The sequence below is a fragment of the Oncorhynchus clarkii genome, chromosome 5 (genome assembly GCF_045791955.1).
Source record: "Oncorhynchus clarkii lewisi isolate Uvic-CL-2024 chromosome 5, UVic_Ocla_1.0, whole genome shotgun sequence".
Classification (NCBI taxonomy): Eukaryota; Metazoa; Chordata; class Actinopteri; order Salmoniformes; family Salmonidae; genus Oncorhynchus; species Oncorhynchus clarkii.
This window is the reverse complement of record NC_092151.1, coordinates 59,111,358-59,124,312: the sequence shown is the minus strand read 5'-3', so window position 1 is coordinate 59,124,312 and position 12,955 is coordinate 59,111,358. Positions and strand designations below refer to the sequence as shown.

Sequence of the window (12,955 nt, the reverse complement as noted above, 5' to 3'; positions counted from 1 at the left end):
ATGCTCTAAGTTTTTCTCTATCTTCATTAGGAAGTTGTGTAAATGGCAGTTGTTTGAGAAAAATGTCACATTTACACCCCCCCCCCCCCCCCCCCCCCCCCCTACTCCGGCGCTCAACGTCGCCAGCTGTCTCATCATTACGCACACCTGCCACCATCATTACATACACCTGTGCCTCAAGACAATCACCTGGACTCCATCACCTTCCTGATTACCTCCCCTGTATCTGTCACTCTCCTTGGTTCTTTCCTCAGGCGTTATTGACTCTGTTTCTGTTTATATGTTTCATGTCTGTACACTACTCGTGTTTCTTGTTTTGTTACATGTTAATTTTTTATTAAATTTACTCCCTGAACTTGCTTCCCGATTCTTAGCGTACACGTGACAAAAAAACACATTTATAATACACATCTTCACAGGTGTTTTTTCTTGACTGATTACGATTTGATTGATTGATGTGGTTCTATTGAATGAGATATCATTTGAAAGAGCCGTTTCTTATCTTTCAAAATATGTACCATGTTTATGTATATGGTTTAAAACCTGCAAAGTATGCTCATTAATGTATGCAGAGGCATTCGTCTCAGTAAATTCAGAAATTCTAAAACTCTCCCACCGATGATGCAACAATGCCAATATGGTGAGTTACAGTTAACTTGTGTTCTAAAGCCTAGTGTTTCCATTCCCTTTCATCATAATTCACATCAGATTTTTTTTTTTTTGCTGCAGGATTATTATTCTGCTGTAGCAAACTGGCTCAAATTAAAATCCTACATCTGTAAAATGAAATGGACCTATATTGCAAAGAGTAATGCTGCTACAATAATTCATGTAAAATAGTAAATGAATCTATATGATGACATGGCACAGTGAAAGTGGTAGCTGAACCACCCAGTGGTGCAGGGCGTTGTATTATTCATAGTGAAACCTAGGTTGGTGGCATTATATGTCCTTGGTTAACCCACTACCTCCCCCTCATAAAAAAAAAATGTCCCCTTTCCCTCTCTCTGTTTCTCGTTCTCTGTCTCTCTGTGGCACAACAATTCTCTTCGTCTCTCTCTCTCTCTTTCTTGTACAATCACTCTCCATCTCTATTCTCCCACTTACTCCCCCCTCCACTTCTCCCTGTTTTCCCTCAGGCCTTACTCACCACTGGGTGGTTTGGGTCTGGGTGGAATGATCTTTTTGGGCGGCAGAGCTGGGCCGTCCTGCTTCCTACTGAAGGGGTCATCTACGAACCCAGACTGGAGAGGGGGAGGAAAGGACGGCGGGAGAGAGAGGGAGAGACAGACAGACATTTCACAACTGTCAAGTGCCAACTCATAACAAGACTGATGTATGTGCATTGAAGACGGTGAATCAGGAAATTAGTAAAAATACACAAACGGTTCTTTGTGCACCCCTGGGTAGGAAATATGCAGTCTACTGAACAAATAGATGCTATACAGTTCATAGTCCTTGGTAGAAGTACCTGCTGGTATTCTGGAAAGCCTCCTCTTCCTTCCATCGGGTCTCTGACCTTTGACATTTGGCTGAAGTCTGCGAACCCACTGTTACTGCCAAATGAGCTGTTACTGCTTCCAAAGGCAGTACTGCTTCCAAAGGGGTCGAGCGTGCCAAAGAGATCTGAGAAAATGTCAACATGAAACATTCAAGGATGTGTAGGTTATCGAGAACAAATACACACATTTTCAAAAGGATTCTCCATGATACATGACTGATATGAGCTGTGCTTCCAGAGTCATTGCTGGTTGGCACACTGTTGCGCACACTGTTGCATCAAGGTTTCACTGTTTGACTCCTGAGTGTATATAAACCCTACAGTTTCAGTCAAGAAAAAGGAGAAGCTTGAAAATAGGCTAGACAAAATGAGCTGGTGAAAGAAAGAGAGAATTTGAAGTAGTTGGCATGACACCTTTTCGCTCAGCTCATAATTGTAATAAGCAAACTAACATGAAAACCTGATCCTACAACATTTTTACATGTACATTGTTTTTACATTTAAACTTTATTTAACTAGGCAAGTCAGTTAAGAACAAATTCTACCCCGGCCAACGCTGGGCCAATTGTGCGCTGCCCTATGGGACTCCCAATCACATCTGGATGTGATACAGCCTGGAATCGAACCAGGGACTGTAGTGACGCCTCTTGCACTGAGATGCAGTGCCTTAGACCGCTGCGCCACTCGGGAGCCCAAACATCCAACTGCCACAGTCAACCCAGTGTTCTAGCATGGCTATGGGACTTCAACACTGCATGGCGTAATGTGTTTATATGGACTACAGCAATTTCCTAGGGAAAATAAAGAGAGAACTTTCTTGTGCAACCCGGTAGAAATGAAGAGTTGATTGAGAGTGGGACGTACACACTTACAGTCGCAGATTGCCCTGTCCAAGGCCTCTCTAGGCTACAGTATTTCCACCCTTACACAGTTGCAGATTGCCCTGTCCAAGGCCTCTCTAAGCTACAGTACTTACTAACTTACACAGTTAAAGATTGCCTTGTCCAAGGCCTCTCTAGGCTATTTCAGATGCCACAAGCCATCCTCTGGGCCCAAGCCACAATGCATCTCCTGTTTTTACTGGGACTGTTTCAAGTGAATTTTAAGTGATCCATGTGCTGCTTAGAATGGGAACCTTCGTAAAAAAAAAAAAATATATATATAACATCACACAAGAACCTCAACTGTTTCCCAATTTTAAAACTGTTTAGGGTCATTATTTGACCCATCTTATCCATACAAATTCTATCTGAGGCATTGATGTCTTTGAAAACTGATATTTGTTAACCACCACACTTCCTGGCATTATGGGAGATTTTTTTTTTTTTACTGAGGTCTACACTAAAAATGTGAGAAAAACAAGGATTCAATGATTGAAAATGGATGTTAAACATGGGAACTCTTTTCACAGCTATTTGACACCTGCTCACCAGCCCACAGGTCTATAGGCCGATATAGTCAAAACAGCAGGCTTGGGCAAAAAGGTGTGAAAGAAAACAAATGCATTGTGCAACTGAAACAACCCCTTCTCTCTGAATACAAAAAGACTTTTACAAGTCATGCCTGAGAAAAGGGAGATGGGGGGGGGGGTAGAATAGGAGAAAGACATTTGAGCAAGTACCTGGTCCTGGGCCTCTGGTGGGTTTTGGGCTAATGGATATGAAAGGGTCTGCGCTGGTTGTAAAGTGACTTGTCTTCAAGAACAAGCAGAAAGAAACAGTTACATACATAAACACCCATATATAAACTGAGTTTAATATAAATATATACAAACACATTCCAAGGGTCAGAAAGTGCCACAGTACCTTGGTGGGGAGCGTGGCACTTTTACTGAAGGGGTCGGGGGTGCTGAAGGGGTCTGCCTTGACGGTGGTCTTCCTGAAGAAGTCTTCCGACGTAGCTTTGAAGGGGTCCGTCTCTTTGAATGGGTCCCCCCCAAAGGGGTCTGGGTGGTGAGAGAGATCTAGGACAGCTCAGTGTAGCAGGCTGTGGATCAGACTTGACCTTCCCTTCACATAGGCTAGTCTGACGGTACCCTATCCTTCGCATAGGGACGCGATGTGAATTAGGTTCACTGTGGACTGGAGCATCCGGACCGTAAGCCATGTAGTAGCTGAGATAATGCGAGTCCAATTTGGTTAACCTCTTCAGTAGGAATCATATCACCCAGTTAGTCACTATGTTCAATGTTCATTCCCCTTATGACAGTTCCATTTATTGTTGGTAAGGAAACTGTTAGGAAATTATGCATATTATTTTAATCAGTTTTAAAAACGCTGGGTGTTCCAACTGTCCGTGGCTTTGCTATTGTCAACATTGAGAACGTAGGCATTCTCCATTACGCCAGACAAATGCAAGAACTCAATCACCATTAAGATAAACATTCAACAGCCGGCAAATATTTTCTATGGAATGGATGTCGCATATTACAAAGAGAGAGAAGTGGGACGTTGAAGCAAGCCCGGTTGGACCCTGTTTTTTCAAAGTTCCAGAATGTCATCAACTTAACAGGAGGATGGCATTGTATGGAAGTCCATGTATTTGTTTAATTGTGTATGGCTCTTTCTGGTTATGAATAAATAAATACCTGCAGGGGCTGGTAGTGATGGCTGCTTTGCAAAGGGGTCGTTTTGGAAGGGGTCACCTACAGGAGAGGAGTTGAGATGAGGGATGAGGGGGAGAAGACAATCAGAGGCTATGGCACAGAGGACAACAGCTAAAACGTTGGAAGGGGGAATCTAAACACAGAAGGATAAAAAACAAATTATAGAGCACACTTAAGGAAAACAAAGGCAGAACTGCAAAAACAACGTCTTAGCCAAGCTGCAGAGGAGTCCATATTGCTTCTGGTGAAACTACAAATCATGTCGGGATAGGGAGGATGAGAGCCCTGTGGGAACATTTGAGTGAGGAGGAGAGGAAACTCAAGCAGGACTATCTGAGGAGAGGACGGAGGGATAACGGGGAGAGATGAGCGATTGCAGAGGTCGTTGAAAGAGAAGGAGAGGAAAGGGAGAGAGTGAGAGGAGAGGGAGAGGAGAATCGGCACCTTTGAACGGGTCTGTCTTGAAGGGGTCTTCGGAGTGGAAGGGGTCTGTGTGCATCTCCTGAGGGACGCTACAGAACCCAGATGTCTTCACCTTAAATGGGTCCTCCTGAGAATGGGAGAATAACATTTCTGTCTGTTTGGATCTGGAGAGCCTTGGTTTATTTACACTTACAACTGTGCCACCATCTCCAACCATTTTCCCCTCAGACAGGCATTAAGGAGAAAAACCAACGCACGTCGACTCCATTGTTTATTCAGTCGGTCGATAAGTCTTGCCGAGCTGTCAAACACGACAGCTATCAAATCAAAATACTTCATATTTCAATAAGGGCCCACTCAGGTTCAAGTGGAGGAATGTGAGTTCAACAACACTAACAGAGACCTCGACGAGAGAGGAATGTGAGCCTGAAGAAAAGCCTCCACTGTTGCTGCTTCCAGACTTGACCAGACCAGAGAGCGCCCGGGGCTTGAGTTTCACTTTAATAACACAAAGGGAATTTTCATTCTTCTGCAATTTGCCCATTCTGTGTCTGCTGCGCCCCACTGCACTCAGCTGGTCCCAATGAAAAAGCCCCCAGAGTCGGTAGGAAACAACCATCTGTTAGGCCCCACATTCTTCAGGTTCTCTGGTTTCTCTAGAAAACCTGCCTTCACGTGCCAGGCGAGCCCTGGCTATGAAAACGCTAACTTGTTATGTTTCATTAGCAGGACTTCTCCTCGTTTCAATAAGAGGCCTGACCGTGATCCCTGTGTTCACTCCGCCATGACATCCAACGCCGCCCAGAATTAGGGCCAAGAATAAGCGCTAAGTGTCCGAGCCTTTTCAAAACGCACAGGTAAAAAAGCTTAAGACGGAACAACAGAGAGGGCTGCCAAGTAAAATAACAGAGATAATCACATTAAACAAGATAATTACATTAAATAAGATATAACCAAACTATGGGATTAATATAAACCACTTAAGATGCTGCATGCCCCGGAGCCGCTCGTTTGAACGAAACATTTCTGACACTAAACTAGGGAAGTGATACCTCTTTTCTTTACAGGCAAAGGTTTAGCATATTCCACTTATCTTTTCTCTTTATCTGATCATCTCCGGTGACACACAGGTCAATTTCACACCCAGGCCAGCAGCCGACAATGACTCATCATGTTACCATGATCTGCAGATGTGGCTGAAATGAACTACACCTTAGCTGCCATCCGTTGTTCAAGTCCAAATGTACCAGATGTGTTCAGCAGAGTACTGCCTTTCTAGGTTGAACCAGGTCTCCAAGCATTCAACCTCAAATTACCACTTTTATATACACCACATGGTCAAAAGTATGTGGACACCCCTTCAAAATGACTGGATTTGGCTATTTCAGCCACACTCATTACTGACAGGTGTATAAAATCGAGCACACAGGCATTCAATCTCCATAGACAAACATTGGCAGTAGAATGGCCCGTACTCCAAAGCTCAGTGATGTTCAACGTGGCACCGTCATAGGATGCTACCTTCACAACAAGTCAGTTTGTAAAATTTAGACCCTGCTAGAGCTGCCCCGGTCAACTATAAGAGCTGTTATTATGAAGTGGAAACGTCTAGGAGCAACAACGGCTCAGCCGCGGAAATGGTAGGCCACACAAGCTCACAAAACGGGACTGCCGAGTGCTGAAGCGAGCAACGGGTAAACGTCCTCTGTGCTCGGTTGCAACACTACCGAGTTCCAAACTTCCTCTGGAAGCAACGTCAACACAAGGACTGTTCGTCGGGAGCTTCATGAAATGGGTTTCCATGGCCGAGCAGCCGCACACAAGCCTAAGATCATCAGGCGCAATGCCAAGCGTCGGCTGGAGTGGTGTAGAGCTTGCCGCCATTGGGCCCTGGCCTAATCACCCAACATCAGTGCCCAACCTCACTAATGCTCTTGTGGCCGAATGGAAGTCCCAGCAGCAATGTTCCACATCTAGTGGAAAGCCTTCCCAGAAGAGTGGAGGCTGTTATAGCAGCAAAGGGGGAACAAACTCCATTTTAATGCCCATGATTTTGGAATGAGATGTTAGACGAGCAGGTGTCCACATACTTTTGGCCACGTAGTGTATTATATATAAATACACCTCTACATGCTTAGGAAAAACTCTGGGTCGTAGTTACAGGGCCCAGAGTTGAACCTCCTGAGCAATGTGGTCTCCTCACCATGGCTCCGAAACCTCCATTCTCGCGGTCGTGGAATCCCTCGCTCATGTCAGCCAGGTTGGTCATGCTGCCTCCGTGGGTCCCGTTCAGGTTGCTGTTGTACTGCTCAATGCTCTTAGTCATCTCCTGCTGGCTGTCCTGGATCTGAGACAGCTTACTGCGAGCCTGGAGGAACAGAGCAGCACAGAACAGTAGGTTAATATAGGGTTTCTTTCAACACAGAGGATATTAGGGCTGTTAGGGGAACAACAGTTATATGTGAACGCATGTGTTTGCACATCAGGTTGTGATGACTTTCATTTGAATGTGTCTTTGAGAGATTCCATCAAAATGAGCCACCCTCCCAAAAGGATCACTTTCCGTTCAATATAGTGGCCAAATAGTTTTTCTAAGTAACGGAGAGTGAGTGCATATTATTGCAGGTGATCGCCGAGGAAATGATCAACCGGCGTGTCTCTACGACCCACTCAATGGCCTTTTGACCGCGGTGTTTCATAAGACAGAACGCACGGCTCCGACAAGGCCGGAATGGGACCAGTCATTTGTGAAGAGAAACCCTCTCACAATATGGCCTCGTGCAGGGCACCCTGGGAGGAGAGTCTCAGCGCAGGCGTCACATGGTTCCGTTCACAGTGGCTACAGCTGATTGCGGGTATTCCCCATAGCTCCTCACAGATGGTGGTCTTGGACTACAATACTGTAATCTCAGTATGGTTTGAATTCAATGAGAGAAGAGTGATGAATGAGGATATTAGTCAACATGATTTGGCGCTGCAGGTTATAGAAGTAGCTAAGCGCTGCTATTTGTTCATAATGAGAGTAGATCGGAATGGATTTTCTCTCACTTACCTCAACGTAACGTCTCTCACTTACCCCCCCCCCACCCTATAAAAGAGAACACAGCCATCTATGTCTCAGCATCCTCTCTCAGGGTGATGTGAGAGCGTGATGTGAGATCGGAGGTGTGGGCTGTGGAAGTCATGCCAGATATGATGATTAGTGTGCTGCAGAAAGCGTAGGTAGTACATTTGACACTGAAACTGCCACACCCAAATCTGACGGAGGGCGGATATCTCCAGATGAGGGGTTAACGATGACGACATGCACTTTAAAAACAACTTCACTAGAATTTCACTGAAAATGTATTAAGTACTTCTTCATTTCCCAGTCTGTGCTGAATATCTCCCAGAAGAGAAGACCAAGCACATATTGAATCTGGTCATTTTCGTCAATTCGTGACACAAAAACTCCCCCTGGTGGTCACACTAGGAAGTGTCTTGCAACAGGTCCTGTCACATCCCAGACACATTAGCCTGATTCACACTCACTATAGGACAAAACCGAGCCATGCTGAGCTGAATTGGGCTGGCTTGGTTATGCATCCACTACAGCTGTGCTGGAACCATGCTGGAATGGACAATGTGACAATAAAATATCAAACGCCAGGATAGCTCGGGTTGGTGAATCAGATGTGATGAGTCGCTGTACCTAACCCTAACCGCAACAGGTGTCTGGGACTTCTGCATATCTGACTGGGGGCATGTCTGTTGCCTCTCCTCTCCCTCTACCTGGTTCTCTCTCACCTGGTTGATCTCGTCCTGGGTGGCTTTGAGGGACTTGATGATGGTCTCCAGTTGGAACTTGCCAGCCGTTAGGCTCTGTTCCAGCTGGCTCTCCTCCAGCTGCAGCTGGTTCAGGTCTGCCTTGGCTCGACTCAGCTCCTCTTCTTGGCTGTGCAGGTCAGTCTCCTGGGAGTGGATCTGATTCTGCAGGGATGAAATCTGGGGTAGAGAAAGAGATTGACAGCAAGAGACAGTGGGAGGGGGGGTGGGAGAAAGTGGAGGATGAATGCGATGCCTACCAGATTGATATTATAGGCTGTAGGGCTGTAACGGTACAACACATAAACATATAAAACAGTAGGTCCTACAGCCTATGTCTACACTGCATTGTAGGCTATCCCTCTTCAGTAAATCTGAGCTATATTATTTTTCTCGGGCTATTCCGTTCAAACAAATGGATGCGAACATTGCAATCAAAATTCAACTCCTAATCGGGGCACTTCAAACTGTTCTTTTGTGAGGTCGAAGCCGGGAACTACCACTGAACAAAAATAGAAGCGCAACATGCAACCATTTCATAGATTTGACTTACAGTTTGAGTTACAGTTCATATAATGAAATCAGTCAATAGAAATAAATCAATTAGGCTCTGATCTATGGATTTCACGTGACTGGCCAGGGGCACAGCCATGGGTGGGTCTGGGAGGGTATAGGCCAACCCACTGGGGAGCCTGGCCCAGCTAACCAGAATGTTTTTTTCCCCCAATAAAAGGGCTTTGTGCACAAGATTTGAGAGAAAAAAGCTTTTTGTGCGTATTAATATTTTCTGGGATCTTTTCTTTCAGCTCATGATAAATGGGACCAACACTTCACATGCTGCGTTTATATTTTTTATCCAGAATAGTTCTGTACGATGGCGATAAACCAGAATTGGAGGATCCTCTATCACAGTTGAAATCTTCCGTTTGGGAACGTTATGGCTTCCTTGTAGGTTCCAACAACGGCGATGGACAGAGAGTTGTGGATCAAACATTAACGATATGATGTCACGCTCAATGACAATAGCCTACGCAGCTGCCAACATCTCAAATATGTTGACACGTTTACATCGACATCGTCCCAGTATGCCGTAACAAGCAGGAAACGCTAAGTTAGCACAACAACACGACGACGTCTCCCCTCTGCATTCGGGCCAAAGAAATTACAAGAGCGGTAGCTAGGCTACGTTGATATTTTGTACAGTCTTTGGTTTCTATGTGCCCATTCTCTGTGGTTGATGATAGTTGGTTTCAGGCAGCGCCTTATGAAAGTCCTCGAGCCACGTTTACGAACTTCCCTCTTGCACCCTTTTCAGCAAACAGGTAGCAGCCGCTCTATATGAGCAAGCCAAAGGCCAAGTTTCAAATGAATGTCGCGCTTACTAATGTTGCGCTTACTAATTAACAGTGACATCCCATCACATCACCCCAGAGCGGGAGATGTGCCCCCTTTATGAGAGTCACTAGTGCGCATCTGGTATTGAAGGAGGCAGTGACATGGAAGTGGGAATTTACCACATACGACTGGGAGAAATCCTCTTGAACGTCCCTCAAACTGGTAATTACTAGTGGGAAACTCGTCTATCATCCTGAGCACCCACTTCTCCCACATGCTGACCTCTTTCGGCAGTTAAATCCAACAACAAAACATTATTTATCAAAAGCAATCTATTCATGTGTTTTTTTTAACTCTAGAATTTTTCTACAAGCACGATAGCTATATTGCTTCCATGATTACTACCAGACCACTGTCAAACTCCTCTGCTTCCCATTATCCCTTACTCTCACCATTTGGGACTCCTCATTGCACTTGATCCGGACGTCGTTGAGCATGTCCTCCAGCTTGGCCTTCTGCTGGTCCATCTCCTCCAGCCGCTCCTGGGCCTCCTGCTTCTGGGCCTCCAGCTCCTGCAAGCTGCACGTCTCTCTGTCCAGGTCGTTCTGCATCTCCTGACGAACACGCAGACACACATGTAATCAGCACAACAATGACAATCTGGGAAAAGAGAAGGGAACTCTGGACACGGTGCTGCACTACCTCGTTCCATTTGGAGTAGCAGTATACAGCATTAAAAAACACATGGTATGTCCAAAAAAAAAAAAAAAACTTTTTTCATGAGGAAATGGTACGCCTGCTCACCTGCACCTCCGAGGACTTGTGTCTGATGGCCTCCTCTGTCTCTCTGATGTCCTGCTCCAAGGTATACTTCTCCCTGAGAGAGATTGAAACACGCCCCCCATCAACACACAGCGCCACAGGGGAGAAAAAGCCAGCCGCCCCCTTCCTCCTCCACCTCCCTCTCCTCTTCCTCACCCCTCTCTCCCTCCAGACACAACATGACGACAAAAGAAAAAGGACTGGGACAGCCAAGAGAGGGTTACCTGAGGGCACTCCAGTGTGTAAAAGCAAGAGTGCTGACGCAGCATGAAGAGTAAGTGGTGAAAACAAAAGATTGATCAAATACACACATTAAAAAAAAAAAAGGGTTGGAGTGGGGGATGAGGCGGGATGAGGTTGAGGGGGAAGGACTCATCCACACCCGGCTGTTACCATTCTTCTCCTTTGAAGTGTCAATTTGATCACCTACTCTACTGTGTTCCACATGGAGTATCTACTAGTGTTGCACGGTATACCGGTACCACAGTAATATCACGGTACAAAAACGCCACGATACTTATGCAAAACGTTTTAGAACCCCGTTTCATATGAGCCTATCATTTCTCGGCCATACAGATCTAAAGAACCCGCTTGTGCCTGTTATAAAATGTTTATAAAGTCCGTTTGGTTGACAAATTCTGTTTAAAAAAATGCAAGTGTAACCGATGTGAAATGGTTAGCTAGTTAGCGGTGGTGCGTGCTAATAGCGTTTCATCCGGTGACGTCACTCGCTCTGAGATCTTGAAGTAGTGGTTCCCCTTGCTCTGCAAGGGCCGCGGATTTTGTGGAGTGATGGGTAACGATGCTTCGTGGGTGTCAGTTGTTGATGTGTGCAGAGGGTCCCTGGTTCGAGGCCAGGTTGGGGCGAGGAGAGGGACGGAAGCTATACTGTTACACAAGCAACAGCAACTAGTCTCTTGTATGCGCAGGTTCAATAACGTCTACTTCACGTTCATGTGCATGTCACGTGTGGCAACTGTAATCAGCCAGTCTCATCCCCTTCCAGCCATCACTCACCTGCTTCTCTGCATCCACTCTCCCTGCACATCTGTTCCTCCATCAGTTTTTTAAATATCATTTTGGCGTGGTGGCGAGCGGGGATGCAGCTCAAACGCTTCAAAAAGAATATGACTCATATTACTAAAGCTACCTTTTTTTCCATCCTCTGCGATAGGGCGAGCATTTTGATATCATTTCACAGGCAGAGAGTGTGTGAGGGAGAGACAGACAGAGAGTGTGTGAGAGGGAGAGTGTGTGAGGGAGAGACAGACAGAGAGTGTGTGAGGGAAAGAGGGAGAGTGTGTGAGGGAGAGACAGACAGAGAGTGTGTGAGGAGAGAGGGAGAGTGTGTGAGGGAGGGAGAGTGTGAGGGAGACAGAGTGTGTGTGAGGGAGGGAGAGTGTGTGAGGGAGGGAGAGAGTGTGAGGAGGAGAATGTGTGAGGGAGGGAGAGAGTGTGTGAGGCAGGGAGGGAGGGAGTGTATGTGTGTTAGCTGAAGAGTAAAGGTTTCATGCAGTGTTTTTCCCTTACTGCCACAATGACATGCAGATCATTATGCATGTATATCCCTTCCTCCCAGTCCTCCAGCCAAATCACAGTCAGGCCTTTATGAAGTGTGAATATCCATGACAGGTTTTTTGTACAGAACATGCGCATAATGTTTGGAAAACGGGGCCGGGGGCGAACCGGACGCTAGGACACTGGCGTGGTACCGGAATACTACCGTGATACAGTACTTGGCCTGCTATCGTATCGTTAGTAAAATGACTGCCATCATGACGAACCTAATATCTATACTGTGCCTGTTTCAAATGGAAGGCTTACTTTAATCTGTTTAGTAGATAGTCGATTTATTTATAGAGTATAGTTGCTCTGTTTATTCCATTTAGGTTAAACTATTGCTTAAACTGCACTGACTTAATCAAGTTGTTGAGTGATGATTGACGAACAAGGAAATGAAAGGTGGAACTCATACAGGGTGATATAAGCTAGAAGAATTTGACAAAGAAAAATGACTAAACATCTGGAAAACCACATCCTTTAAGACTCTGTGTGATATTGTGTGTTTTAAGATTCTGGATTTGCTACATCTTTGTCAGTAGCACAAACAACAGTGAATAAGTTAAACCAAAACTATCTTGTGATCACTTTGAAAGAAAAGGTGTGTTGTGAATCACCTCTGCAGCTGAGCGATCTCTTGACTGATGTCGTCCAGCTCCTTGATTCCAGTGAACTCTGACCCTGACCCCACAGAACTGGAGCTGTCCTGTGGATGGACAGACAGAAAGAGAAAGAGAAGAAGAGAAAGAAAGTGAGCCCCTTTCTTCAGCTGACCTGAGAGAGAGCCAGAGTTGCCACGACACCAAACCATCCAGACCAAACCATGGTAAAGAGACCGAGACAACAGGGAAGGAAGCACCACAGAGGGACAGGTGACAGGGCGAGGGTGAAAAAGGCCTGAGGGG

The 12,955-nt window shown here is 45.7% G+C and overlaps 1 protein-coding gene across 19 annotated transcripts in view; it reads right to left on the bottom strand.

Moving 5' to 3' along the window:
* Positions 1-12,955, bottom strand: part of LOC139409107 (epidermal growth factor receptor substrate 15-like 1) — a 33,891-nt gene that overhangs the window by 15,548 nt on the left and 5,388 nt on the right. For 10 of the 19 annotated variants that reach the window (XM_071153808.1, XM_071153811.1, XM_071153810.1 and 7 more), the window contains 12 exons: positions 12,668-12,756; positions 10,715-10,747; positions 10,473-10,545; positions 10,121-10,282; positions 8,316-8,513; positions 6,733-6,897; positions 4,551-4,656; positions 4,089-4,145; positions 3,307-3,464; positions 3,123-3,195; positions 1,472-1,626; positions 1,151-1,244 (listed from right to left, as the gene is read on the bottom strand). In XM_071153808.1, coding sequence (XP_071009909.1) covers positions 1,151-1,244; positions 1,472-1,626; positions 3,123-3,195; positions 3,307-3,464; positions 4,089-4,145; positions 4,551-4,656; positions 6,733-6,897; positions 8,316-8,513; positions 10,121-10,282; positions 10,473-10,545; positions 10,715-10,747; positions 12,668-12,756 — 1,363 coding nt within the window. The remainder of the gene's footprint in view (positions 1-1,150; positions 1,245-1,471; positions 1,627-3,122; positions 3,196-3,306; positions 3,465-4,088; positions 4,146-4,550; positions 4,657-6,732; positions 6,898-8,315; positions 8,514-10,120; positions 10,283-10,472; positions 10,546-10,714; positions 10,748-12,667; positions 12,757-12,955) is intronic. The other 9 variants (XM_071153812.1, XM_071153815.1, XM_071153813.1 and 6 more) reach the window with 2 other exon arrangements.